We start from the raw sequence: 27,612 nt of genomic DNA on the forward strand, positions 1-27,612 counted from the left end.
AAATTGGCCCTTGTAACATTGGTTCAGTGACCATCAATACAGTGATCATTAGAGCACTCACCCAGGGAGATCGCCCAGTCTTTCTTCTTCCTGATAAAAACTAGAAATTGCTTCACTGAACTCTTTCAGACCTAATGAGTGTATTAGTTATTTAAAGTAGAAACACATCAGCTGAAATGTCCTACAGCTTTACCAATGCAGCAGTAGCTTGATGATAAGGGCATTCACCGAGGATTTGGGAGACCTGAGTTCAGGTCTTAGCTTTTAATAGATTGAATGAGCCTTTGAGCTTACACCTCATTTTTCTTGATACTGCTGTAACTGGTACGTGTGTGGTTATTTTTTCCTATGGTATCTTCTTAATAAGTTTCACTGAAAATGTTTCAATTGTTTATATGATCTTTGCACAGGGATTGCTTCTGGGGCATTGCTGAAATAGAATCAATTATAAATATTTATTCTGGTGTATTCCCACAGCTCTTACAAGCCCTAATTATAAACTCAGGTGACCCTGTTGTGCTAGCTATCGTACCAATATACGTAGACAGGACCTGGTGTGAAGACCTTATTATAAGCAATATAAATAGCAAATATATTTTAAAAGGTAAAGAAGAAAAAACTCTAAAAATTGGGTAAAGATCAAGTGGTTTTGCTTTATTGCTTCTTATTGTCTTTGAAACAAAAGTAGGTTTTCTTAAGAAGAGGAAATTCTGTTCATCTATCACTCACATCCATTTTGTTTCCCTGTAAACTGGCTGCTACTGTACTTAAAATCAGCTTAGGGTGATTATTCTAGAAAGATGACCAATAGGTAGGTGTTCAGGACTTTCAGGATCCATTTCTGTATTTACTTCCTGATATTTCCAGTTTCCTTATGTTCAGGGGTGAATGTCCAAAACACTGGAGGTGACCAGTGACATGGCCAAAACACTGGAGGTGACTCTAGAAACCTGCCCATATCCTCCCACACTCCCTGCCACTCGCAACTATCCCGCCTCAAGACAGATCTCCGAGTGAGATTCCTAAGTAGTTGTTTAACCCTCGACAAAACCTGAAGCGCATTCAGGAGACATAACAACAAGAACATGCTGGTCTGAGTATCCCAAGGATATTCAACATCTTGGAGAACCACCGTAACTAGCTCGGGGGATAAGAGGGTGGTGAAGGAGAAAGGGAGAGTGAACAGGTAGGGAAAAATATCTTCCCCTGTCCCCTCCACAGGTTGGATCCCGGATGAGAAAAGGCAATAGGTGTAATTGCTAATAGTTTCCGAGATATGGTTTCCAAAGTATAGATTTGACGACAGTGCTGAGTACAAATAACAGGTTAGAGTCATGACCAGAAATCTCATCATTTCATAAGCCATTGTTACACCGCACAGTACCATAACAATCTTAAACCAGGGCCCGGAAAGGATAAACAGCGCGACAGGGAACACATACAGAAAGTAACATGCTATAAAACTCAATTTGGAAAACAGGCACAGCAGACTGGAGATTAAGGCAATCAACATCGTGACTAGCAACTATTAAGCAGGTCCAATACTTATACCAATTTTAGTTTAACACACTCTGGTCAAATCTGTCGAGATCTCAACCGTTCGAGCCCCACGTTGGGTGCCAAAAGGACTGTTGTGGTTTAACCCGGCTGGCAGCTAAACACCACACAGCCGTTCGCTCACCCTCCCCCCTCCCTCTCTGGGATGGGGGAGAGAAACGGGAAAGTGAAGCCTGTGAGTTGAGATAAAGACAGTTTATTAAGACAGGAAAATAATAATAACAATAATAATAATAGTAATAATGATAATAGTATTAATAATAATAATGTGTAAGAAACAAGTGATGCACAATGCAATTGCTCACCACCCGTTGACCGATGCTCAGCCTATCCCTGAGCAGCCGGCCCCCCACCCCGGCTAGCCACCCCTATATATTGTTTAGCATGACGCCAGATGGTATGGAATACCCCTTTGGCCAGTTTGGGTCAGCTGTCCTGGGTCTGTCCCCTCCCAGCTCCTGCTGCACCCCCAGCCTGCTCGCTGGCAGGACAGAGCAAGAAGCTGAAAAGTCCTTGGCTTGGTGTAAGCACTGCTCTGCAACAATTAAAACATCAGCATGTTATCAGCGCTCTTCTCATCCTAATCCAAAACATAGCACCCTACCAGCTACTAGGAGGAAAATTAACTGTGTCCTAACTGGAACCAGGATACCTTACTATTTTTTTTTTTTTAAGTTTAATGATACTTGGCACTGTTATAAATTAGAACCTTGGAATTTAATGGTTCTGTAGGCATTATAATGTTATTTCATTAAAAATATCTGAACAGAGCAACCTGATAGTAACTTTCACCATTTCACAGTTGCAAAATAAATAAGCCCCAGTCATATTTCAAGTTTCAAAGGCAAGTGGCAAAATGATAAATGTGATGCTTAACTAACTACCATACTTCTGCAGGCTAGCCTGGGATTTTGTGAGGACTTATCCATGTGTTATGTACTGTGGTGTTGCCAGAGCTTTGGAAGAAAAATGTTGCTACTGTGGTTAAACCAGGTATTCACTCAATGGTACTGGAAATGTGATTCACTTGAAGATGGCTGAAAAATTCTATTTCAAGTTTACATCATTTGGTTAAATGATTCACACAGTATCAATTGATGCTAATTAAGTTCTGCTTGCATTAGGATTACATAGACATTCAGGCTTTGTCTTAAGTGCAGTTAAAGGCTTCCTTTCAAATACGTTAGACCCTGTGATGTTCATTTTATTAGGCAAAGAAGAGGGCTGACATAGCCTGAGCAGTCCAATGTAGTCAGGTGGGATTAGACCCTGAAACTGTTGGGACTCCTTCATCTACAGGCTCAAGAAAGCAGGATAAGAAAGCACAGCTAAGGTGAGAGAAGGTGGCAGGGGATTTTTCTGAGACTAATGTATGGGCCTCACAAAAGCCTTATTTCTCAAGGGCATAAATGAAAGTAGCAGAATTATTTCTGCCTGAACTTTGATTAATACAGTGCCTATGAAAAGAAACATGATAGCTGGCAGTGTACTCCTTGGAGACAAGCATTTTTTGTAAAGTTGAAAATTTGCGAGAGATGCCTGTAGAATACATTACAAGACAGGGGGCTGAAGAATAGCTATCCATAAATATACAAGCCTACTTAAAAAATGATTTTCAAAAGTAGTATTTTACATTTTCTCTGAATATTATACAGTCTTACCCTAAGGAATCCATTTTATCATCTATTACTTCATTTTAATATATGGCTTTGCCAGGATGTGAATTGCGTATATAATTTACTTATGTATAATTGAACTGTTTCCCAGGTCTGGGACTCATCCTAACATAGTTGTCCCTTGTCAGCTTCATCTGACAAAGCGAAAGGGTAGCATTTTTACCCCTGCTTTATTTTTCAGAACTAATTTATGTCACATCTCTTTGATTCCAGCTGTTTAAATTAAAAAAAAAAAAGGGGGGGGGGTTTACTTCTTTTTTCCCTAGCTGAAGCAAAATTCCTCAGAGAGGATAAATTAGGAGAACAGGCTGAAATCAGTAGAGTTGAGTGACTTGGTTGAGTTCACGAGTTCATGCCTTCTGAGTAAGCTTTCAGACAAGCAATTGGGACACCTCCTCTTTTGTCTGCTGTTTGGCAGGCACCAATATACCAGGGACTCAGAGCTGCAAGTGGAGACACAGGATGTGGTTTGCATGTCTGTGTCTATTCTAGAGGGAGAGGGATGGACAACGAGCCTCCTGATGGACTGTCATTTCAGAATCTCAGATAAGCGTCTTGCACATAAATCTGTGTTAGAAATAACAATTAGGAGGATTAAAAACAAACAAAAAACAACAACAAAAACCTCACTTTCCCCTCATGTAGTTTCTTTTATGTGACTACAGATGGCTCAAGTTACTCGAAGAAGACATACAGACGTTTGCCCACAGCAAATGCTATGTTTCTGTGTAGCACAGAAATGGTAATACTTTGCCTAGACTTACCTATCTTGTATTACATCCAAAGATAATTCCTCCTGTAAGGACCCTGATGCACTAGAAAGCCTTTGTGGCCCTGACTAACTTTACCTGCACTTCTCACTCTGCCTGTGAGCCCAGGAGCCTAATTTCATCCCAGTCTGCCTCTTGGTCTTGCTACAGCAATGCCATAGGATGGTGGTTCTCCTCTCCTCGGTTTTGTCTTCTGGATGGACCACTTACAGGAGCTGAGACACCCAGTCAATGGGACTGTGTTGTCTTTCTTACTCATTGCAATTATTGGAGCAATCCTCCATGAGCAGGATTTACAGTCTCTGTCAAAGAGCTGTGCACGGGGATTTTCATTAGGAAATCTGATTTCTTTCATTACATTCATTCCACTTGTATTTTTCTGTTGAAGAAAAGAAAATTATCTTATGTCAGTAGTGTTTTTTTGTTGTTCTTGTTGTTTTTTTTTCCAAGGCATTCTCACAGAATCCTTTTATGCCTTTTTTTTTCTTTTTATTTCCTCCACCCTATTCATCTGAGTTTACCAATTTTAATATACAAAACAAACAAACGAAAATGAATAGACATACATAACAAAAGTGCAAGATCTACAGGACAGGATACAGGACTGAGAATTATAGCATCAGTTTGAGAGTAATTCTCAGTGTATTTTTCCCTGTGAACAGACTGTCTTTACAGCCTAAGAGCTCTGGAAATTATTATTTTTGTTGTTGGTGGTGGTGGTTTTATTTTTTGTTGTTGTTGTTCAGTTTTATTTTTTCTTACAAAAAAATGTGATTCTGGTCCAAAGACCACTGAAATCAGTGAGAGTCATTTCAGAGACTGAAATACTTTCTCAGACCCTCTGTGTCTTTTAACTTGTGCTCTTCACAAACTGCAGCTTTGGCTACAAGGAGCTTTTTTTGGCTCAGGCTCCAGAGTAACTCCTGGGTGCTGAGCTCCTCTCAGCACTGTTCACTTGGCTTTAACTAGTGCATGTCTCTTCAGAGCTGGCAGGAGAGCTATGATAGAAGAGTTAAGGGAGATCTTCCCTGTTGACTTGCAGGTGATACTACGGAAAAAAAGGAACACAAGCTACAGACCATAAAACACTGTCCTTTAAAAAGACAACAGAAAAAAAAATTTCTAATGAAATATTTTGTTTGTCCCAACTTACTTTTTTGAGGGAGAAATTTTACTTTAGAAGGATTAGGCAAGGAAAGCCTCAGTATATCACTGCAACTTAGAATTAAGAGCATTTATCCAGAAGTGCAGTTAAAGCAACATATAAGGCAGCCCCAGGCAGGGGCTTACTTGCTAGACTGCTATGAAGAAAGCAAATTCCATCCTAGGCAGACCCACTCTGCTACCTCACCTTGAACAGCTTGCATAGGTGTACTTAGCAAATTATTGAGTTAATTAACGGTGTTCTTAGACTTCAGAAATACTCAGGTAGATGGCAAGTACCAGTGTACTTTGGCCAGTGTCAGTGTTTTGCCTTAGAATTAAGGAGAAACACCTTAATGAATGAAGCTTAAACACATTCTTTGGACTTGGGTGGTAGAGAGGATGAGCCTGCATGCTTATGAAGGGAATGACCAGTAAGAGGAGAAGCTGTGAGAAATGGTATGATCACTTGTTTATGGCCTGTACTGAAAGTCTTGAAGAGCATTTGTAATGCTCTTGATGGGACATTCAAATGCCTTTTGAATAGGACTGAGAATTAGAAAAAAAAAAAAAAAAGGATTTAGAATGGGCTGGGTTACAGGAAGCAGAGATGGAAAGAAAGAAAAAGAAAGAAAAAGAAAAGAAAAGGAAGGAAGGAAGGAAGAAAAAGAAAAAGAAAAAGAAAAAGAAAAAGAAAAAGAAAAAGAAAAAGAAAAAGAAAAAGAAAAAGAAAAAGAAAAAGAAAAAGAAAAAGAAAAAGAAAAAGAAAAAGAAAAAGAAAAAGAAAAAGAAAAAGAAAAAGAAAAAGAGAAAAAGAAAAAGAAAAAGAAAAAGAAAAAGAAAAAGAAAAAGAAAAAGAAAAAGAAAAAGAAAAAGAAAAAGAAAAAGAAAAAGAAAAAAAGAAAAAGAAAAAGAAAAAGAAAAAGAAAAAGAAAGAAAAAGAAAAAGAAAAAGAAAAAGAAAAAGAAAAAGAAAAAGAAAAAGAAAAAGAAAAAGAAAAAGAAAAAGAAAAAGAAAAAGAAAAAGAAAAAGAAAAAAGAGAAAGAGCGAAAGAGAAAGCGAAAGAAAGAGAGAAAGAAAAAGAGAAAGAAAGAAAGAAAGAAAGAAAGAAAGAAAGAAAGAAAGAAAGAAAGAAAGAGAAAGAAAGAACGAACAGAAAAGAAAAAAATGATGTTGGACTAGTGGTGGAAAAGAAGTCCCTAGCCATCACCAGATATGCCATTTCAGACTGTGGAAGGAGAACAAGGAGAACCTGAATATCCTTATTCCAACATTCTGATTGTCCTCTGCAGTAACTGGCAAAAGAGCCACTTTTGCAGGTAACATCACCACCAAACAGATCTTCTCTGTGTATTTGTGCAATGGGAGAAACAGGTAAGAGCTGTCAGACATGAACTGAATTTGTTTTTAACCTTTTGTGCTTGACTGTGAGCCAATCTTAACTTTTAACTTTTCCTTACATTAAAGAGCTTAACTTCACAGCTGTAATGTCCTTTTAATGTGGGGTATATGAATGAATAATAGGTGACCATATTCTTTCTGCCTGTGACTATCATTCCTTTTTCTTTTTGAAAACCTCTTAATTGTACCTTAGGGAAGGACCATATTTCCTCATGTTTGGAAAGGCCTTAAGGTCCTAGGTAGGTAAGAACAAAAGTCACTTCACTTAATGCATTAGATGACTTTAAATAATGAACCTCAAATATCCCAAATTTGTTTAAGAAATAGAGACCTCTTTCAAGATTAGACATGAATACTATCTGCAGCTAATACCACACATATTCTCTGAAGAAGTTTTGCGTTCAGGGAAGCATTTTTTTCTTCTATGCAGTTTCTCCTATGGTTCCTTTAGAAATTCATCCATGCTTTTCCCTGTTTTCTTTTGGCATAATTAAAAGTAAATTTCAATTTTTCATGCTTGACTATGAGGACAGCTATTTTCCCCAGATCTTCCAGGAACAGAGAAAGAGAAATCCCTTTCCAGTACAGTGCTTTCCTTTTACACTGAAGGCATCTTGAAAAAATAATCTAAAAATTCCTAATTTTGTGTGCAAAGACAGAAAGATCCATCTTGAACACTGTATTCCTTTGGAATTATCTTGGGGATGAGGTGGAAAAGATACCTTTTTTTTTGTTTTGTTTTGTTTTTTTCTTATCTCCTTTTCCCTCTCTTCTTCTCTTCCTCTCTGACTCCCTGTTTCCTCCAAATCTATTGACAGTACAGAAAAAAAAGTATTCATGGCTCAAGAAGTTTCTAACCTACCAGTCAGAGTATTCTTGCTTGCCAGAAGGTCAGCATTCCAGAAGAGAATTCTTAAAGAATCTGAAATTTAATAGTTCATGCTTACTCTGTTTTAAAATTCTTTGCTAAGAGCTATCTTTAAAATTATTCTTTTCGCTTAAAATCAGCTTGTATTTTCAGACAAAAGTATGAATCTAAAGTTCATTGCACAATGCCTCCCATTTTAATAACTTAAGCTCATGATAAAAGTGTCCCAATAATTCAGACAATTAACCCTGATACGTTTACAACTCTGGTTTTCCCTGAGGAACTCTGAATCTTTTTTTATATCTTTAACTGGGGAACTAGCTGCCTAGTAAAGCGTATGTACATTCCCATTAGAACAGCTATTTCTTACGTTAGAAATATAGTAACCATTAAACCCTTAAAATGTAATCATTAACATTTAGCACGCTATGCCTGATGCATTAAAAAAATTATGTGCAGCTGATCTCTCTGACTCAGTTAGGGAAATATCAAATGATTTCAATGTAGCTTTGTTTTATATGTTAATTTTAGGTGATATTGCTGTGTTCTTAGTAATTTACTTCAGTAAGTTCTCTTATTTCTAGGTGTTTATAAGTTGAAAATTATAAAATATAATTATATAGTGTTTTAGAAAGCTAAATCTGAATCATTCCTTGATTTTTCATCCTGACTTTCAAAAAGTTTAAGTGACAGCTTGTGAAATAAATTCACTATCATTAAAATATCTTTATTAAACTAGTAACGACTGTACAGTATGACATATGGTCTGATTTATAACCATTCTTTGTAGATACCACACACTAAACCTTCATACCTAATGATCAGTATGATGCCAAGATTTCATTTTCGAAGAATCTCCTTCTGTTTTTGAACCATGAGAAATTACTGACAAATATATCCCAAATGTTATCCTTCCCTAACCAGGATGTACTTGACTTCTCCATATAGACATTAAAGCTTTGATTTTGTAGCTCATTGGAATATTCACTGGTACTTTCTGAAGTTTTGCAGTTTGAACCGGACCTATGTGGAAATTTTCAGATTTAATAGCATGACAATTTGAAATTCTCAGAAAAAAAAAAAACTTTCTCATTTGCAGAGACTTTGTACATATATATATTTTTCCCATTTGTTTATATTTCTAAAAGGTTAAATATAGAAAAGATCTGTACTGAAAAGACATTTCAGCCATTTTTGAAACTGTATTCCAATGGCTCAGATCTAGAATTCTATTTTCATAATGTTTTCGTAATATAATGTTATATTTTCTATTTTCATTGTTCGTAAAAAAAAAAAAAAAAGTCAGGTCTCCTATGTTTTACTCTCCATTATATTATTATCTTAAATTTGGAGAAAGGCAATTTTGTTTTTTTTTTACTCAACTAGAACAGTACTTCTGCATCATAATCGGAGATACTAAATTTAGTGTTTCTTATATTACGTGTGTAAGAATCTCTACATTTTTTATTGGGGAAGCTATTTTTTAGAAGGAAATTCTCTTATGAGTGTGTGTAGCTAAATGAATCCTCTCTGCTGTCTCTGGCTCAGGGAAAAACCTTTACAGTTGGGCTCTCTGCCAAGAGCTGTGGGAACAGATCCTTTACTGTATCTTCTTTACGTGATTCATCTAGATATAGTTCTGTGAATGCTTGCTGGTTTGGGGATGATTTGTCACCCAATTAAATCTTAAAACAAATTGAACCTAAACTTTTTCTAGAATTTTGTAAAAAGTACTTCCTTTATCATATGGCTTTTGCTGTTCTTCAATCCAGCTGAAACTAGAAACTGGTAGAAGTCATAGGAGAAAATGTCATCTCTACGGAAACTTCCAAACTCTATTGAGGATAGTAGGATAAAGTTTAGACGAGAACTTATATTTTATTCTGAGCTTGTTTCTGAGTCAGGATAAATTAAACTCATAATTGGGCGATTGCCCCTAAGGATAAATGTTAAATTCCAAATAGAGATGAAAACTTCTGAAGTGGACTCAGTTGAATGTGGAGTATCTTTGGCTGAAACCTCACAGGGCAAGAAGGAATGGAAAAAACAAGCTGCACTGGCGATAACTATTGTAAAACACTAGCTGACTGGATCAAAATGGAGAAGTATCACCTCTTGCTGGGTTTTAAAAGTTGGTAGGGATGTGGGATTTCACTGTTTTTTTTTTTTTTTCACTGATGTTTATTTTCACTGTTAAATTGAGTGTCTAAACAGCATAGGATTGTAGATTTTATACCACTCTTGCTATCTCATTTTTAATATCTTGTCTTCATCTCTTCTTTTTTATCACTTGTCTCCATTTATATATTGTTCACTGATCCAGAGGTCTGTTATTTCTGGGAAAGCTTTTCATTTTTTTCGCCAAGTATGCCTGGGCCTGTCCTTACAACTGGAAACCATTATGATCAATGGGACATACAGTCTTCTTGACATCACTGTTTACTTCTTTTGACTTGAACTTAACCTGCAACCCAATTTTCTTTTATTCACCTGTGTTTCAAACTTATTTTGTTCCCCAGTCCTATCCCTTCCTTCTATTCCCCTCAACTCTATAGATGTTTCAGAGCTGGGCTAGGTCTATCCCTCTACTGGAAACCAGAGATGATGTGTAAGCAAAGGGAATAAGAACAGGAAGAGTGTGGAGTAATCCCCCCTCCCAGCTTCTGGTAATAACCATATGATTTAGGAATAGCCATGAATATATTTCAATTATCAGTTAATAGACAGCAATAGAATTTTTTTTTTTAACTTTTCCACAATTATTTATAATTTATGAATATTTATAAATGTATTTTGGCTTTCAGCAATGTATTTCACAACAACACGCTATGAAAACGTAATTTTTAAAGCTATAGCACGTTCAAATCCATTGATTTCACTTGGGTTTTATTGTGAGAAAATGCATGCACTATGTCTCTGCACTATATATGCTTTTGCACATTTTGCCATAGCCGCTCAAGTAATTTATTTTCTATGTAAAAATGTGTTTTTCTGTTCAGTTTTTCTTCTAGAGAACTGAAGATGCAGAGCATTTTGCATTGAAAACTGAAAGAAAGACTGCTCTTAGCCATGCCAACTAGATTGTCCAGAACTCCCTATCCGGTTGGTTAGCAGCAACAGCTTCCCTGTATGGTTTGTGAAAATCATTTTGAGACACAGAACGTTTTTCTTTCCAAGATGCTTAACCCAGGACATTGAATTCCACTCTGAGTGTCAGGTAACTCAGGATGTGCTTGCAGCAACGAAATCCATTTGGAAATCTAACTGTTTCTGCCTCAAAAAAAAAAATAATGTAGTGAGACAACATGATTGAAAGGACTAATCATACACATGCTTTGCAATGCATATTCTTAAGGTACAAAATCTGAGATACGGTAATATGCCACAATGGACATGGACTATAATTATTTTTAATAGAAAAAAAACCATATGTTTTATTCATCTTTTCTGTCTTAGGCACATGATTCCTCAAAGAACTAGAAATTAAAATGTAATCTGTGCATAGCTGAATGGGCTCCCTAATCTATAAGCAGATGCCAGGCACTCAGCGTAGTTAGAGTACATGGAGTGGAAAACCAGTTTTATGATGCTGTAACTCTGGTAGTCATGTAAAAGAGGAATAGTATGGGCTGAAAGAATCGGTGTTTTCAAGTGTGTTAAAAGCAAAAAGGTAAAGTCCTTCAGTTGTTGTTCCAGTAAAGGGAAGACTTAGTCTTCTGTAACAGATGTTAAGCACCTACCAGTACGAATCCTTCATGGTGTGGTGGTGTTACAAATGATAGGCAGCTGAGGATCACCACGATGCTCCATCACTCTCCCTCCTCAAAAGTACAAGAAGACAAAAGATGATTAGATCATGTATTGACATAAGGAGATGGAGATCACTCACCAATAACTGCCATAGGCAAAACAAATTCAGCATGGGGCAATTAATGTACCCTATTGCCTATTAATAACAGTTGAGAGCAGTGAGAACTAAAGCAAACTAAAAACACCTTCCCCCCAACCACATTCTTTTATGTCCTCCCCCATAACTGGGTGTTGTGGCCAGCCCATAATGCTTTGTCTCTGCTGCTCCTTCTTCCTCACTCTCTTCCCCTTCTCCAGTGTCCTTCTCGAAGTGATGCTGTGTGGGCTTCCCACAGGCAGCAGCTCTTCAAGAACTGCTCCCAAGAACTGCTCCCACATGGCTCCATACCCCAGGGCCCATCCGTCAGGAGCAAACTGCTCCAGCACGGGTCCCCCACGGGCAGCAGCTCCCCCCAGACCCCCTGCTCCTGCGTGGGCTCCTCTCCACGGGCTGCAGCTCCGGCCTGGGGCCTGCTCCTGCGGGGGCTCTCCACGGGCCGCAGCCTCCTCCAGGCCACCTCCACCTGCTCCACCGGGGGCTCCTCCACGGGCTGCAGCGTGGAGATCTGCTCCGTGTGGGACCCGTGGGCTGCAGGGGGACAGCCTGCTCCACCAGGGGCCTCTCCACAGGCCGCAGGGGAACTGCTGCTGCGTGCCTGGAGCACCTCCTGCCCTCCTGCTGCACTGACCTTGGGGGCTGCAGGGCTGGTTCTCACTCCTCTCCTCTCTCTCCCAGCTGCTGCTGCCCAGTAGTTTTTTTTTTTTTTTTTCCCCTCCCGCAGTTTCTTAACTCTGCTCTCTCAGAGGACTAAGCTCGCTGTCTCAGCTCTGGCCATTAGTGGATCCCTTTTGGAGCTGGCTGGAGCTGGCTCTGAACTGACCTGGGGCAGCTGCTGGGCTCTGTCCACAGAGGCCAACGCTGCAGCCTACCCATAACCAAAACTTTGCCACACAAACCCAGTACATGTGTTTTCTCAGTCTTGGACAATATGCATAGTTTGTAATACCTAACTGGCACCTATGTATTTATAATCTGAATCTACTGTATGTCAGCACATTTTTTTGCATGTCAGGCAGAGAGTCTTTTTTAATCTCACAACCGATCAGCATTTTAAACTACCTGACTTGCCTGTAGCTATTGACTGAGACATTAATCCAATTGGATATGACAAATTGTAGTGAAGCCAAGCACTATTGAGGCTGGCTTTATTATACTCTGGTTCAATTATTTTTGCTGATTTTGTATGATTTCAGTGTGTTAACTATCCTGGACCTTGATTTGCATCAACATTTTTTTATTTTTTTTTTCTGGCATGGCCCATCTGCAAAAGGAAATGTCACAATATTTCTGTGTAAGGAATGTTGCTGGTAGAGATATTTGAACACAGGGATAAACTTGATAGGAAAAAAAATCAAATGAAGAAGTACAGAAATGATGGAAACAGTTCCTGTAAATTAGTATTTTAAATAAACACTGTGTAGCTAACAAAACTGTATCTTCCTGACTATAAAAGATTATAAAAAGCTTTAAGAAAGTTCAAGTCTTTCTGAAAGCAGAAGAACTGAGTACAGATTACATATAGATAACCTGCAATCCTGAATTAGGGCAACCAGTCATGAACTCTCAAGGAGTTAGCCACTCTTTGCTGTTCAAAGGTTCCTCATTATTTAATACATTTTTAACAAAGGTATTTAATTTGGTCCTTTATGTGTCAAAACCATAGTAAGTATTACTTTATATAGAGAGAGCTTGCCTGCTTCTGAAGCTGTCCTATGTGTCTTCAACTAGGTGTCACAGTCCATTGTTTTAAGGAACCATAGTTCACATATTATGCTTTTTGTCCTTTACCAAGACACCTTACATGTTGGTAGGTAGATGTACAATACAGGGATGTTTACCTCCGGAATTGCTCTGTCACTGCTTCCTGGCCTTGCTGCACAAAGATGAATCCTAATTTAAATTCCATTTCAATTTCTATTCTCTTACCAAGAAGGGAAACAACTGCCGTTGCTGAAGATGCCAGCCTCAGTCTGCTGCACTACAAGAGTTCAGTTTTCTGAAATGAAGCATTTCTCAGCAGTTATATTTGGAAAAGACAGACAAGAATGTACCATGAGCTGAATTTTTTCATATACAGCAAAAGAAGACTTCCTCACTGCTTTCATTTAAACAGCAAATATTCAAAAGCAGATACTGTATAAAGGGAAAAATGTAAATCATGAAGCCATAGGAGAAATGTATGGGGAAAAGCATGGTTTAGATCACTGAAGTCTGTGGTACAGTACGTGAACCTAAATGTTGCACTGTTTCTTGCTCACTGGATAAATATTTAAGTTTAAACTCAAGGGAAACTTATTCTTAAGGGGCAGAAGAAGCAAACTACGAAAGGCTTTTGACAATGTAAAATGCATGCTTTCCCAAGCTAGCTGATCATTTTAACATGCCTGTGCAAGCTTTAAAAATGACTCAATAGATTGTAGAATTCAGCACATTTTCTTCCCAATTATTTTTGAAGAGATTCTGACAAATGTTTTCTAAGGGAGGAATGGCAGACTGTCTATTTTATTGTAGTTTTATGAGACTTTTATTTTTCTCCTGTCATGAGAAGCAAATGGCAGAGCTATGATTAGGGTAAGCCATGTAAGAGGACTCAATCTGCACAATTTATGGTATAGCTTGCTTTAATCTGTCAAGGAATGTGTGTTATATCGCCTTTCAATAGAGGACAGAGCTCTGGCTATATATGTTAATAAATTCTATCCAGACAGTATTAAAAGATGCCAACAATTGCTGGAAGTACTTGCAGCAGAAACTGTCTGTAAGTTTGAATCTTTGGAGGACTCTTTTGTGCAGCGTGGATTTCTTTAACAAAAAACAAAGAAAGCCCCCAGTAACCCTGTTCTCCAAAAATCTCTGGGCATGCAAATAAAATTGTAGCTACCATTATATTCTTTAGTAATTAGGATTCTAAAATTTACCAGCTTCATGGTTTGGTTTGGTTTGGTTTGGTTTGGTTTGGTTTGGTTTGGTTTGGTTTGGTTTGGTTTGGTTTTATTTTATTTTACCCTGAATTTAAATCTAACAGCATGTTGGTTTTTTCTTAGTTCCTGATTCTGGACACCCAGAACTACTTCCAAATAGTCTGGGGACTAGAGATTGAAAGACACCTTACAGACTCTTTTATGGGCTATTGTGGCTCTGCAATTTTCTGTGATTGGAGATATCAGAGGCTGTAGCTATCAGTTACTGAAGAGGAAATGAAAAAGTGGGTATTGGTGTCTCCTTTTGAAAAAATGTTTTACTGCTGGAACTAAGATTTCATATTTTGATATTACTTTTATACATGGAAAGAGTTGCTTTTTAGAACAAGTTCATATAGCATCACATTAATGTTGAATTAGTGGCACGATACAGTGTTAAGAGCAGTAGAATCATGGTGTAATAAATAGTCAGATATGTCTGATTAGATGCTAAATTGCTTTTCCCAGTGGTGAATATTTATGTGCTGCAAAAACCCTGATGTTGTGATAAATTTTCTGTAGCCATCCAAAACACAATCTAGTGTTGTTTATAGACATGCGGTACATATTCAGTAAATCTGAAATTCTGCACTGATATAGTGTATTTCCCCCATCTTTTTATGTTCTTATTGGATTATCGCTGCTATCCAAAGTACCAATGATCTGTTTTCAGCTCTTACATTTTATGATGGATAGATTTTGTTCACTTAGTAGATAAATGTGATGGGAAAATTAGATCCAGTATTTGGACTGATAGACAACAAGCTTTGTAAACTGAATAACAAGATTCTTGGAATGTCATGAAAAATAATTGAGGGCCCCTAAAAACAGGACTTTCCACATTTTTCTAGTAAAAAGTACTGTTGTTTTTGCAGTGAGAGTTGTCAGAAAATAAAGTCCTAAGTGTGAACTTTGAATGTCAGTCTAATCTCAAAGGAGAATAAACAGCCTCCCCTGTTTAGAGTTAAGAAAATGAAATATATGGTCTTTTTCATTGGTTTCAAATTGTTCTTCAAGAAAAGCCAAAATAATTGTTTTAAGCAGTGGAATAGAAAAAAAAAAAAAAGAAAAAGAAAAAGAGGAAACAAAAAGAACAACACATGATGGTATGATGGCTGTCCAGTCAAAAATCACATTTCGACTTCTGTAAGGATCAATGACAACTGTTCATTATAAGCACAGTACAAAACAATAATAGGCAGAATCTAAGGTGAAATTATTATCTCACATTCACTACAACATAAAAGCTACAAGCTTGCAATATGAAACGTTCAGACCACTTATGTCGGGTCATCTTGAGGGTCCAAAGAAAACAGCAACACTATACCCAAAAAGGATTGAGAAGCACTGTTTTTCCTAAAAGCACAAGATCACCTTTCAGGACCTCTGAAAAATTCCCATTAATTAAATATTATTCATATCCTAGATGCATTTTTTTAGAGGTTTTCATGATATGTGGGACAATGACCTTTCAGTGTATTTGTCAAAATAGCTAATATACAATCTGAGGATCATCAGCATTCATCATCGAGGCTGGTGTTTTGGTTTCAGGTGATTTCTATTATTCTTAACTTTCAGATTTTTTGTATATAGGCAAGTGCTAATAACTACATCCTATTGCTTTTGTTGCTGGCTAATAGCAGTATCAAATATGAGTGAATGGCTCTCCTAACAGGAGAGACACAAATACATTTTTCTTCCTTCTAGGCTTCTGCAGAATAGGAACTACCTATGAGAGGCAGATTCATGACATTTCACTACTGTAAATGTATCCTAGCTATATTCTACCATTTGGTTGTGCAGAAGACTGGGCAAAGACTAGAGAAGACTGGTTTGCTGCTGGTTGTTGATGTTCCCAAACACGATCATTTTCAAGGATCTAGAGTGCAAATTGGCTTTTTAACCTTAAAAACAAGGTTTTGCAGACACTTCTTAAACACAACTGTGGCTTATAGCCTCTTCTTTCTTTATACTGCTGATGCAAACTTTGAGCAGAACAAATGCAAGGTCTTGTTTGCAGCTATGACTACCTCCATCCTTTTTCTTTTTTTTTTTCCCCTCTCCAGAATTATAAATAGGTAGTGTCAGCACCCATTTAAGTTTATAAGTAAAAATTACATAATCTTTTATTTCTTCCTTTTCCTAAAAAGGAATAAACCAAAATAAAACATTAAAACCTACCAAAGAAAGCTGTTAAAGGTGTTATTTGTGTGAAAAGGTATTGTGGTGGCATTAGATCACTGCTTATTTAAAAGCTCACCAGAGTAATTCTGTAAAATACCTGACTATTAAGATTCTTTTTAAAAACCTATCAATCAAGGTCAGCAACATTAGAAGGTGGATAACATTGGTAATTAAATTAGTGTATTTTATATAGTCATGGTCATTTACGAATATAAGATAAGTTCATACTGCGAGAAAGAGATAATCTCTTATTAGACCCATTTTTAACCTGTGGAAGAAGCAGACAAAGTTGTGGACCAAGACTGCTAATTCAAAAGCAGGCATGTCCTAGTTAAGCTCTAGGTCAGATAGCTTCTGGAATCCTCAGTTTGATATAAAATGGTTAATCTAAAATCTATAAGGTTGGGAGAAAAAACATAAAAGCATTGCTTTTGATTTGCTATTGTCCTAATGGAAACCACTCTCTGAAACCTACATGATCCAAACCATCTGTTCCACAGAAACACAAACTTACCTCACAACTGAAATTCTACAATTTCATCCCAATTTATTGCTAAGATATTGCCTTTTCAGTGCTTGACCTATAAAGTTAGATGTCAAGCACTCAATTATTTTTTCACATCAGAAAGTTCTCCCAAGAATTGATTGAATTCTTCTGGAATGAATTTTTGCTGAGACACACTAGACTCTCTTATAAGGCATTCCAGGTTGTATAGCTTTAACACTATTACATGCTCCTTCTCTCTGCAATGCATCATCTCGTTGTAAAACAGGTTATCCTTCAAAACTGTGACCTTACAAAGAAGCATTCCAGTATTAAAAGTAATCTCAGTGTTTTTTGGTAATGTTTCCAGGAAGCTTTTGGACTTTTTTTTTTTTTTGTCTAACAATTTAATAGAGAATAACTTTATGCAGATTATTATTTTTTTTTCTTTATGACAATCTATGAAAGTATTAAGGGTATTCTTGGTAGCTGTAGTAAGAACTTGTGATTCACTATAAAAAGTTATAGCTTTTACAGAAATCTGAAAAACCCAATTGGTATCATCACTACTGTATCATATCAGATTCCACAAAGAGTAACTAAAACATTAAGAAATGCAGATCAAAACCCCCTGAAGCTCATTTACTGTCAGTATTCAAACCACTTCAATAACCTGACACACGTTTCTGCTAATGAGAAAGCAGTAAGTGTACAGGCATCAGTCATTAAAATGTGGAGCCTCATTCTCATTTGTATGAAAATCCAGGTATATTTTTGCACTTAACTGTTCTTAAGGCACTCTATCTCAGCTGATCATGTAACACAAAAGAGAAAAAATGAACAGGAAAGAAGCAAAAATGCACCTTCAAATATGTAATAGCAGAGGGACAAGTTTAAAACTGGTAAAGGAAGCAATGTACTTAATTCCCAGAGAAATCTGCCTGGATGGAGGCAATTCCATTGGAGTACTGCAGTTCCTCTGCTTCCCTCTGCTGCTGACTCTTGACACTTCCCAAAGGAGAATGTATAATATCTTCAAATTATAAGTCTGTACCTTGTGGCACTTTCAGCCAGACTGTAAAAAGCAATTAAAATATAATATACAGTAGGAATATAAACCTTCCTGATTCAGATCTTAACTAAATCTCCAATTAGAAGTTACAAAACCAGTTTCCCTGAAGGTAAGTTATCCAATAATTGCCTTATTGCAGTTGTCAATGAATTCTCCCCTCTCTGCTAGAAGTCTTAGCAGAGGGTTGGATTCTTTTTTCTTTTTTCTTACTTTTTTATTATTATTATTACTATGATTATTTCAAAAGCTTATTAGAAAAAAAATAAATCTGAGTTTTATTTTGTTTTGTTTTGTTTTCTGGACAACCAACAAAAACTCCAGTGGCATACTGATCTTTTTAGTTCCATGAAAAAAAGTACTGAAGATATGCAGATCAATGCAGGTAGTTAATTTTGTTGAGGCAACAGATAGAGGGCAACAGAATGATCAGGAAAGCTATGTGTTTGGTGGAAAGGACTGCAGATTGTAACAGATGAGCTTTAAATCAGAAATTTCCTTTATTTCCTTTGGAATAACTACCAGAACTGACTTTTTGCCAGAGATGACCTATTGCCCCATCTCATTTGAATCACTGTCTAATTTAGGTCAGGCAAGCTTAGTAGTTTCGTTGTCACTTTATCACCGCGATACTCAGACAACTGAGATTGCCAAATGATGTAGGCAGAAGTTAAGAAATTCACTGGGTATATCAAAATGTTCTTTCACATATTACATGAAAAACTCACCAAATATGGTATTCATTTCATCATTTGTGAGCCATATTCATCACATGAAGGAACTAGAAATTGAACCTGAGACAGACAACTTGTGGTGTTTCCCTGTTCATTCTTACTATAATGCCAGCAACAACATTACTTTTCTTGGAATTAGTGTAATCAAAAAGTAATTGGCTTGTCTTTAAGTCTTCCTTACCTTCTCATGCCTTTTTTTTTTTTTTATGATAAAAGCCTGCATTAATAATTTCATTTAGTGGTTTGTTCTATTTTTATTTTTGTTTTCTAAACAACTTGACACTATTAAGGAGAATTCTTAAAAAAAAAAAAACCTGAATGATTAAGTTTGAAACATTTCTCCACACACTTAGTGTTGCATCTCAAGCAAACTACTTTGCAATATTTCCTTTTCATAAGCAAAACTAATTTTGTTCTCAGGTCAGATTACATTTTTTTATGGCTGAGTGTCATCGAATTTCATCTTCTCATGTTGGAGTTAGTGAAGTTTTATGTAATGCTTGTAATAAGCTGGCAAATAGAAGTTTATAAATAGTTGAAGTATTGTGTAGAAGTATAAGGTGACATATCTACACCTAAACCTACCTTGGCACAACTTAAGCTCATTTCCTCTTGTCTTAGCACTTGGTACTTGGGGGAAGAGACTGATTCCCACCCCAATACAACCTCCTTCGGGGTGGTTGTGGAGAGTGAAGAGGTCTCCCCCGAGCCTCCTCTTCTCCAGACTAAACAACCCCAGCTCCCTCAGACGCTCCTCATAAGACTTCTTCTCCAGACCCTTCACCAGCTCCATTGCCCTGCTCTGGACACACTCCAGCACCTCCATGTCCTTCTTGTAGTGAGGGGCCCAAAACTGAACACAGTACTCAAGGTGCAGCCTCACCAGAGCCCAGTACAGAGGGGCAACCACTTCCCTGGTCCTGCTGGCTACACCACTTCTGATCCAAACCAGGATGCTGTTGGCCTTTTTGGCCACCTGAGCACACCACTGGCTCACATTCAACTGGCTATCAACCAATATCCCCAGGTCCCTTTTTGACTAAGAATGGTTTAATAAAACTAGCTGGGATAGACCTTAATATGATCTTATTTTTGATTCAGTGCAATGATTCCAATTTACATTGAAGATTTTAAAGCTGTTTACTGGAGCCAGAAGAAGATGAGATTCTAATTAACATTCTTGACTATGGTCTGGCATTGATCATAGTGCAAGCGGATGTTTGCACTTGCTCCAACATTCAGGTAATTATAAGCAGCCTCCTATATTCTTAGTTGTTCAGCTTCTGTGCCGTGGTGCATTTGAAAAATGAATATTTTCAAGAATATTGTATGCAAAGGAAAATAATGCAATATTTTTTTCTTTTGCAACTATTTCTTCCATTTCCACTGTAATTTGCTTAATTCTTTATCAAATCCATGCAGATGTTAAAGAATGTATGTTTTTTGGTGATGCTGACATACTCTAAGGAAAGAGGTTCTAAGACAGCATGAGCAGTAATCTTCGCTTTACAGAAATAAAATATATCATGTGAATGAATTCTTAGCAGCACTGCAGTAATGTATTGCCAATGACCTGGGAAAATTACAGGTGTAATGTAGTATATATGATCTAAGATAAGTTAGGAAACATTAATTACAGGCATTGATGCAGCAAATTAGTTTATACACTTTGCTAGCTTACAACAAAGAGTAATTGTTCTCTGTGTGTGTTGCAAAGATCTAAGTTTGAAATGTACTTGTTATTTCCTGAAAATATGAATAATCTATTTGGGGAAAAATAACCTCAATTTTGTGGTATGCAATATTTATTTTCTAGTTATAACAATATGCCATTTTCTTTTATTCCTCCTATTTACTTGTTTGTTAGTGTTCCTAAAACATAGCAGCACACATACAAATATAGTAATGAGATGTACTCCTCCCTGTTTACCCTTTGTCTGATCTGTATGTACACACATACAGGGAGGAAGCACTCTCCTATCAGTACTGTCACTGTATTCATGCCAAGCATTTAGAAATTTTAAATATATCTTCTGTCTTTAATTCCGTCTTATCTCAAAAAAAACCCACAACACTTATGCACACATCAGTGCTTTTCTTGGTATTACTTGCTTTAGCTGGCAATGACATGGTTACTTTATTTTCCTGTAAACCTTTGCCCTATTCAGACAAAAATCACAATGCTGATATTCTTTTCTTAAGTCATAAGTTTAAGAAATTTAAGAATATCTTGTCATGTGTTACATAATAATTATGAGACTGGTAAAGTTCAGAAATGATGTACTGTATTTCAATAGATAAGTAAGTCAATAAAATAAAATAAAATAAATAAAATAAAATAAAATAAAATAAAATAAAATAAAATAAAATAAAATAAAATAAAATAAAATAAAATAAAATAAAATAAATGGTATGAGGTTTATACAAAGATATTTGATTATAGAATTTAGGGAAATCCTACCCAAATCTTTGGGTTTTGTATTTTTTTTCTTAAAACAACTTTTGACTTAAAACAACCCATTCAAACTGGAATTTTCCTTTTTTTTTTTCTCCCCATTCATCCTACATCTAATTAAATGTACTGCAGTCTAACTTGTGAATATCCCTGCTTAGTCTCTGTACTTTTTCTTTTAACATTGACCATGACAGACAAAATATCATGCATTAATTCCAGTGTAATGTGCTATCATTGTAACGTAGCCCACCATATATTTTAAAATTCCTTCAACGGATGCATGAACTCATTATCCATCTTTCTTTTCATTTACAGCATATGTGGCTTGGGTATTGCTCTATTAATCATGAAAACCCAAAAGCCTGTCTTGATTTAAGAACCCTGAACTCTCCATTAAACTAATGTCTATCTGTCAGTCATAACATTAATGATATGATTAATACATGCAAACTATGTTAAAGTAAAATTAAAGGTTCTGATTTAAACTTGGCAATGAGAGGAAATGTATGCAGAAGATTTCTTCTTGGTTATTGTCTCATGGCAGATTCTCTGAGTATTTCAAATACTTTTCTGCCGTCCATCATGGAAGAAAAGAAAGTCACTACAAGTCCAAACCTGATCAATAGAATGGCATTCTTGTAACAGGTGGTTTATTACTAAGATGTCTCTGTGTAATTGGAGCTACACTTAGAAAGACTGTTTATAATATGACTTCAGTGCAAAACCTAATTCATTTTTTAAAGTAAAAAATAATAATAATCTGTCAAATATACACAGGCTTATACTTGCACACTCATACTCACATATATGTACAGCATAATATTCCAGCATGTTTCAGTGGAAACAGGTACCTTTAGCTGTAGATTCCTTTCAATGCAGTTCCTACAATGCGTTGAAGACAATTTTCTGACACAGGTGTTGGAGGAGCCGACGAGGCGGGGGGTACTTCTGGACATTGTCCGTACCAACAGGAATGGGCTTGTTAGGGATGTGAAGGTTGGGGGCAGCTTGGGATGCAGCGACCATGAGATGGTGGAGTTCAAGATGGAACTTGGTGGAAGAAGTAAGGCTAGTAGCAGGATTGCTACCCTAGACTTTCAAAGAGCCAACTTCGACCTCTTCCGGGACCTGCTTGGGGGTATCTCCTGGGCTAGGTTGCTAGAAGGCAAGAGTGCTTGTGAGAGCTGGGCTACATTTAAACAGCACTTCTTCCAAGCTCAGGATCGGTGCATCCCTAAGACCAGGACATCGGGGAAGGGGGGCAGGAAACCTGTGTGGATGAGCAAGGAGCTCATTGATAAGATCAAAAGGAAGAGGAAGGTCTATGAAATGTGGAGAAAGGGCCTGTCCTCTTGGGAGGAGTATAGAGGTGTTGTCAGGGTCTGCAGGGACGCAACGAGGAAGGCTAAAGCCCACCTAGAGATGAGGCTTGCAAAAGAGATAAAAGATAATAAAAGTTTTTTTTTTTTCAGTATATAAACAGTAAAAAGAAGACTGGGGATAATGTGGGTCCCTTACTGAATGAGGGGAGTGTCCTGGTAACAGGAGACGCCGAGAAGGCGAAGATACTGAATGCTTTCTTTGCTTCAGTCTTTGCTTCAAGGACTCCCCCCTGGAACTCCTCAACCCTGGCGGGAGGAGAAAGGGGCTGGGAAATGGAGAACTCCCCCCTGGTTGACGAGAGAGTGGTTCAGGAGTGTCTGAGTGGGCTCAACACACACAAATCCATGGGTCCCGACGGGATGCATCCATGTGTGCTAAGGGAGTTAGCAGAGGTGATTGCCAAACTGCTGTCTATCATCTTTGAAAGGTCCTGGAGAACAGGAGAAGTGCCTGAAGATTGGAGGATAGCCACTGTCAGTCCGGTCTTCAAGAAGGGCAAGAAGGAGGATCCGGGAAACTACAGGCCAGTAAGTCTCACCTCTGTCCCTGGAAAGGTGTTGGAATAGCTTGTTCTGGATACCATCTCCAAGCAATTGGAAGAGAAGAATGTTATGAGGAGTGGTCAGCACGGATTCACCAAGGGGAAGTCATGCTCGACCAACCTCATTGCCTTCTATGATGGCATCACCAGCTGGGTAGATGGGGAGAGAGCAGTGGATGTCATCTACCTTGACTTGAGCAAGGCTTTCAATACTGTCTCCCACGACATCCTGCTAGCAAAGCTGTGAAAGTGTGGGATAGAGGAGTGGACAGTAAGGTGGGTTGAGAACTGGCTGACTGGCCGAGCTCAGAGGGTGGTGATTGGCGGCGCAGAGTCCGGCTGGAGACCTGTGACTAGCGGCATTGCCTAGGGGTCGGTGCTGGGTCCGGTCTTGTTCAACATCTTCATCGATGACCTTGATGAGGGAATACTGTCTGCCCTCAGAAAGTACGCCGATGACAAAAAGCTGGGAGGAGTGGCTGACATGTCAGAAGGCTGTGCTGCCATTCAGCGAGACCTGGACCAGCTGGAGAGATGGGCAGGAAGAAACCAAATGAGGTTTAATAAGAGCAAGTGTAGAGTCCTGCACCTGGGAAGGAACAACCGGATGTATCAGTACAGGCTGGGGATGACCTGCTGGAGAGGAGCTCTGAGGAGAAGGACCTGGGGGTCCTGGTGGACGACAGGTTGACCATGAGCCAGCAGTGTGCCCTGGTGGCCAAGAGGGCCAATGGGATCCTGGCGTGCATTAAAAGGAGTGTGGCCAGCAGGTCAAGGGAGGTGATCCTCCCCCTCTACTCTGCCCTGGTCAGGCCTCACCTGGGGTACTGTGTCCAGTTCTGGGCTCCCCGGTACAAAAAAGACAGGGATCTCCTGGAAAGAGGCCAGCGGAGGGCCACAGAGATGATACGGGGCCTGGAGCATCTTCCCTATGAGGAAAGGCTGAGAGACCTGGGTCTGTTCAGCCTGGAGAAGAGAAGACTGAGAGGGGATCTTATCAATGTGTATAAATACCTGAGGTGAGGGAGACAGAGGGATTTGGCCAACCTTGTTTCAGTTGTTTGTGGGGACAGGACAAGGGGTAATGGCCACAAGATAGAGCACAGGAAGTTCCGCACCAACATGCGAAAGAACTTCTTCACTGTGAGGGTGACGGAGCACTGGAACAGGCTGCCCAGGGAAGTTGTGGAGTCTCCTTCTCTGGAGATATTCAAGGCCCGTCTGGACGCCTACCTGGGCAGCCTGCTCTAAGGAACCTGCTTTGGCAGGGGTGTTGGATCCGATGATCTTTCGAGGTCCCTTCCAACCCCTTCAACTCTGTGATTCTGTGTGATTCTTTCATTCTCAGAGAAGCTGGTATGTTGGCAAACACTATGCTCGAGTTATTTCTGGAGTTGACCTGAACCTACTAACTAATTAGAAGATGCACTGTTAACCTATGCTAGTTTTCATTACATGTAGTCAAAAGTGCTGATATTTTAAAATATTTTATTGGATTGCATTTTGAGCCATGTAACTTATTATATTTAAATTATTGCACTCCTTTTCTTCAGGCTAAAAAGAGAAATTACTGTTACCTCTGTTGCTCACACTATATTAGTCCGCTCTCAGACAAGCAACTGCTTTTACTGTTCAAATATTCCAGGGGATACTTGCTTGTCCCTACACATAGGCTTCAGTAGAGAGGACTTAAAAGATGGAAATATGTATTCCTAAGAATTTTATGGGTTTACTGGTAAGCACAGTCTAATATATACTTTTGCACTTAGGCCTTAGGACTCTCAATAGTTTGTCTTCTGCCTCCCAGATGACTACTTCAGCTATTTTTTAATATGTGGTGGTCATCATTCTCCTTCTTCCCTTTGTGAAGGGGATGATTGTGGCTACAGCTTATGTAGCAAGAACTGGAAGAGTAGTTCTTTCAAATGGTCAAAACAGTTCCCTTTTGATATGAAAGAAATGGTTAGAGCATTTCAGAGATGCTTTACTTTTTTGATTCAGTGGATATTCTCCTCTGAGTTTGATACAAATCCACAGGTCTCCTGAATTGCTCTTTTCAATGAAGGAAAAAAAAAAAAAAAAAAAGAAAAAAAGAAAAAAAGGTTTTATGTTTACTATACCTATAGCTTTCCATGGGTTGCATAGCAAGAAAATCTTTTTATCCAAAAGCAGTAATAACTTTAAATAGCAGAATTTCACTGGGACTTTCTTATGAAATCTGTGAGTTTTCTGACCTCCACTTTGGGTAATCCAATACCTTATGTGGAAATCTTTGAAGAGGAGGCTATTTTGGCTGTATTCCAGCTGCCTTCACAACTAGACTCACCCCAGTATGGTGAGCAAGCCTGGCCTCAGGAACAGGAGAGGGTCCAAGATGTCCGGGGAAGAACAGACCCACTACAGGTCATTTGATGTCTGGAAGACACCTGTGTGGATGTGCGTGTCTGTAGCTATACAGATGCCATATATTCTTTTAGTACATTTTAAGGGTCAAGCTGGGAATGAAAGGTACCACCTCTGTACCGTCTCAGGTGTAAGAGAGCTGTGTCCAAAGTGTAGAGGTTCAAGTGGTTTTACCAAGTAAAGGCAAAATTTTAAGCCGAGATGAATGGAATGCTAGCATGCCTTCGGTTGCTTTATTATTTTTTTCATTATGCAAAGCCAGTGCTTAAATTACAGCAGACATTCAGAAATGAATTCTATAATCGTGATATATAAAATTCTTTGCAACTTACTGGCAAAGGAATAAAGTTTTTAACTGAAACAGAAAGCCTGGGAATATTTTACTTTGGAGACAACTGACTAGAGGGAGTATGTGTGTTAGTATAATCAATTATTGTACTTTTGTTTTCCTAAAATAAATATCAGTTGTCTATTATTTGATTAGATTTGGGAAAAAAATATATTTAGCTGTTGTTGTTGTTGTTTTTACCTGTTTTAAATCTAATATTTGCTTAATCTTCAGCTGATCTGCTATTTATTCAGGCGTCTTATTCTGAAATTGTGCAGGAAACTTTATATTTTCTAATGCATAGTTACAGGATATATGAATGGAGCTCTAAACATGAAGAAATAAGATTAAACTTTTGCTGAATTTGGGTTATATAAGTAGCTGCCATGCTGATTAAGTACCCAAGAGAAAGAATCAGTTTCCGTCCTAAAAGGGTTTACAAATCTTGTGATCCAAGTAGAAGTCCTTATGAACAGTTTTTCCTTGCAGTGTATCTAAAGATCAACAAACCTGGGTTTTGCAGAAACAATGGGAAAAATTGCACTTCATTTTAAAAACCTCTTCTTTCCTCCCTCCAGTACTGTAACCGGGAGGCAAATGGGATTTCAGACACTGGACATACTGACAGAGGAAGCGGTTGGATGGGAAGTGGTGGTGGCTATCAGCAGCAGTGCTCAAGGGAGGAAAATGATTTAATAATAAACCTTCTAAGTATTTTGGTATATTGTGATAATGCAAGCAGCAGCTATTGCCCAAAGGTCTTGGTCTTTTGGGTTTAAGTTTGGAGGAGAAAAGAAATCGATGATTTGTTGTCATATTTAATATTGCAAAAATCTAAGTCTCTTCTCTGTAGCAGTAGTAAGTTTGTTAGTCTTATCAGGTCCCTTCGAAACCTTTAATCCTTTTCCCTTAACATGTAAACCCACCACACTGGCTTTCAAAAACCATTTTTCAAAAACAAAAACAATTTTTAAATTTTCTCTCTTCTTCTGTCATGCATTACTTCCAGAGCCCTCAGATGTATACTGGCATTGGTGGCATGATATTGTCATGGGAGATTGCAGGGGGGCCTCTAAAAGAGGAGATCAGGGGCTGCCCCTTGCCAGACACAGCAGGTTCCAGCTGGTCCCAGCCCTCCAGCTGAGCTGAGCTCCTCAGCAAATATGGTGGGACTATTCTGAAAGCTTGTTAGTGAATGGCAAAATGGTAGGGAGGAGCTGTTATGGTCTGATTACAGCCCCCATTCCCATCCTCCTGCACTGCTTGTTGAGGAAGAGATGGTGGACCTGGGACTGAGTCGCACAACCTAGTAGCATAAGGATTTTTTAATCTCTTCAGCACCCAGGAACAGTTTCCAGTTTCAACAGATTTTAGTTTCTATTAAATCCCTAAAAAAAGCAGCTCATCACCCAGCAGCTGTCAACGTAATATTTACAGCCAGATTTTCAGAAGAGTACGGTATTCAGTGTAGTGACTTGTTATTAACATAGACACTTATTAACGTAGTCACTTTGCAGCTTAAATGAGAACTGGTGTAATACTTGCAATAATTTTATTTGCCAATAGCAGTAGGGCAGTGGCAGAGATGTTCATGCTATAGGGAACTCACATTTATGACAGAGCACATTACAGTGATATAATCTTCCTTGTAAGTGAAATACTACTTCAAGTTACTCCTTCTCATTCTTTAGGTTGTTAAGGAAACTTCACATTGATGCAGCATCATGAAAATCAATGGTTTTGAAA

At 38.1% G+C, this 27,612-nt stretch overlaps 1 protein-coding gene across 1 annotated transcript; it reads left to right on the top strand.

Annotated features, from left to right (window-relative positions):
• Positions 1-5,615: 5,615 nt before the first annotated feature.
• On the top strand, positions 5,616-27,601 carry LOC310903174 (uncharacterized protein). Its single transcript, XM_083845911.1, has 3 exons — positions 5,616-6,520; positions 10,415-10,632; positions 27,558-27,601. The coding sequence occupies exon 1, from the start codon at positions 5,732-5,734 to the stop codon at positions 6,326-6,328; it is 597 nt and encodes a 198-aa protein (XP_083702037.1). The 5' UTR covers positions 5,616-5,731; the 3' UTR covers positions 6,329-6,520; positions 10,415-10,632; positions 27,558-27,601.
• Positions 27,602-27,612: the final 11 nt, after the last annotated feature.

The sequence above is a fragment of the Anser anser genome, assembly GCF_964211835.1.
Source record: "Anser anser genome assembly, chromosome: 8".
NCBI lineage: Eukaryota > Metazoa > Chordata > Aves > Anseriformes > Anatidae > Anser > Anser anser.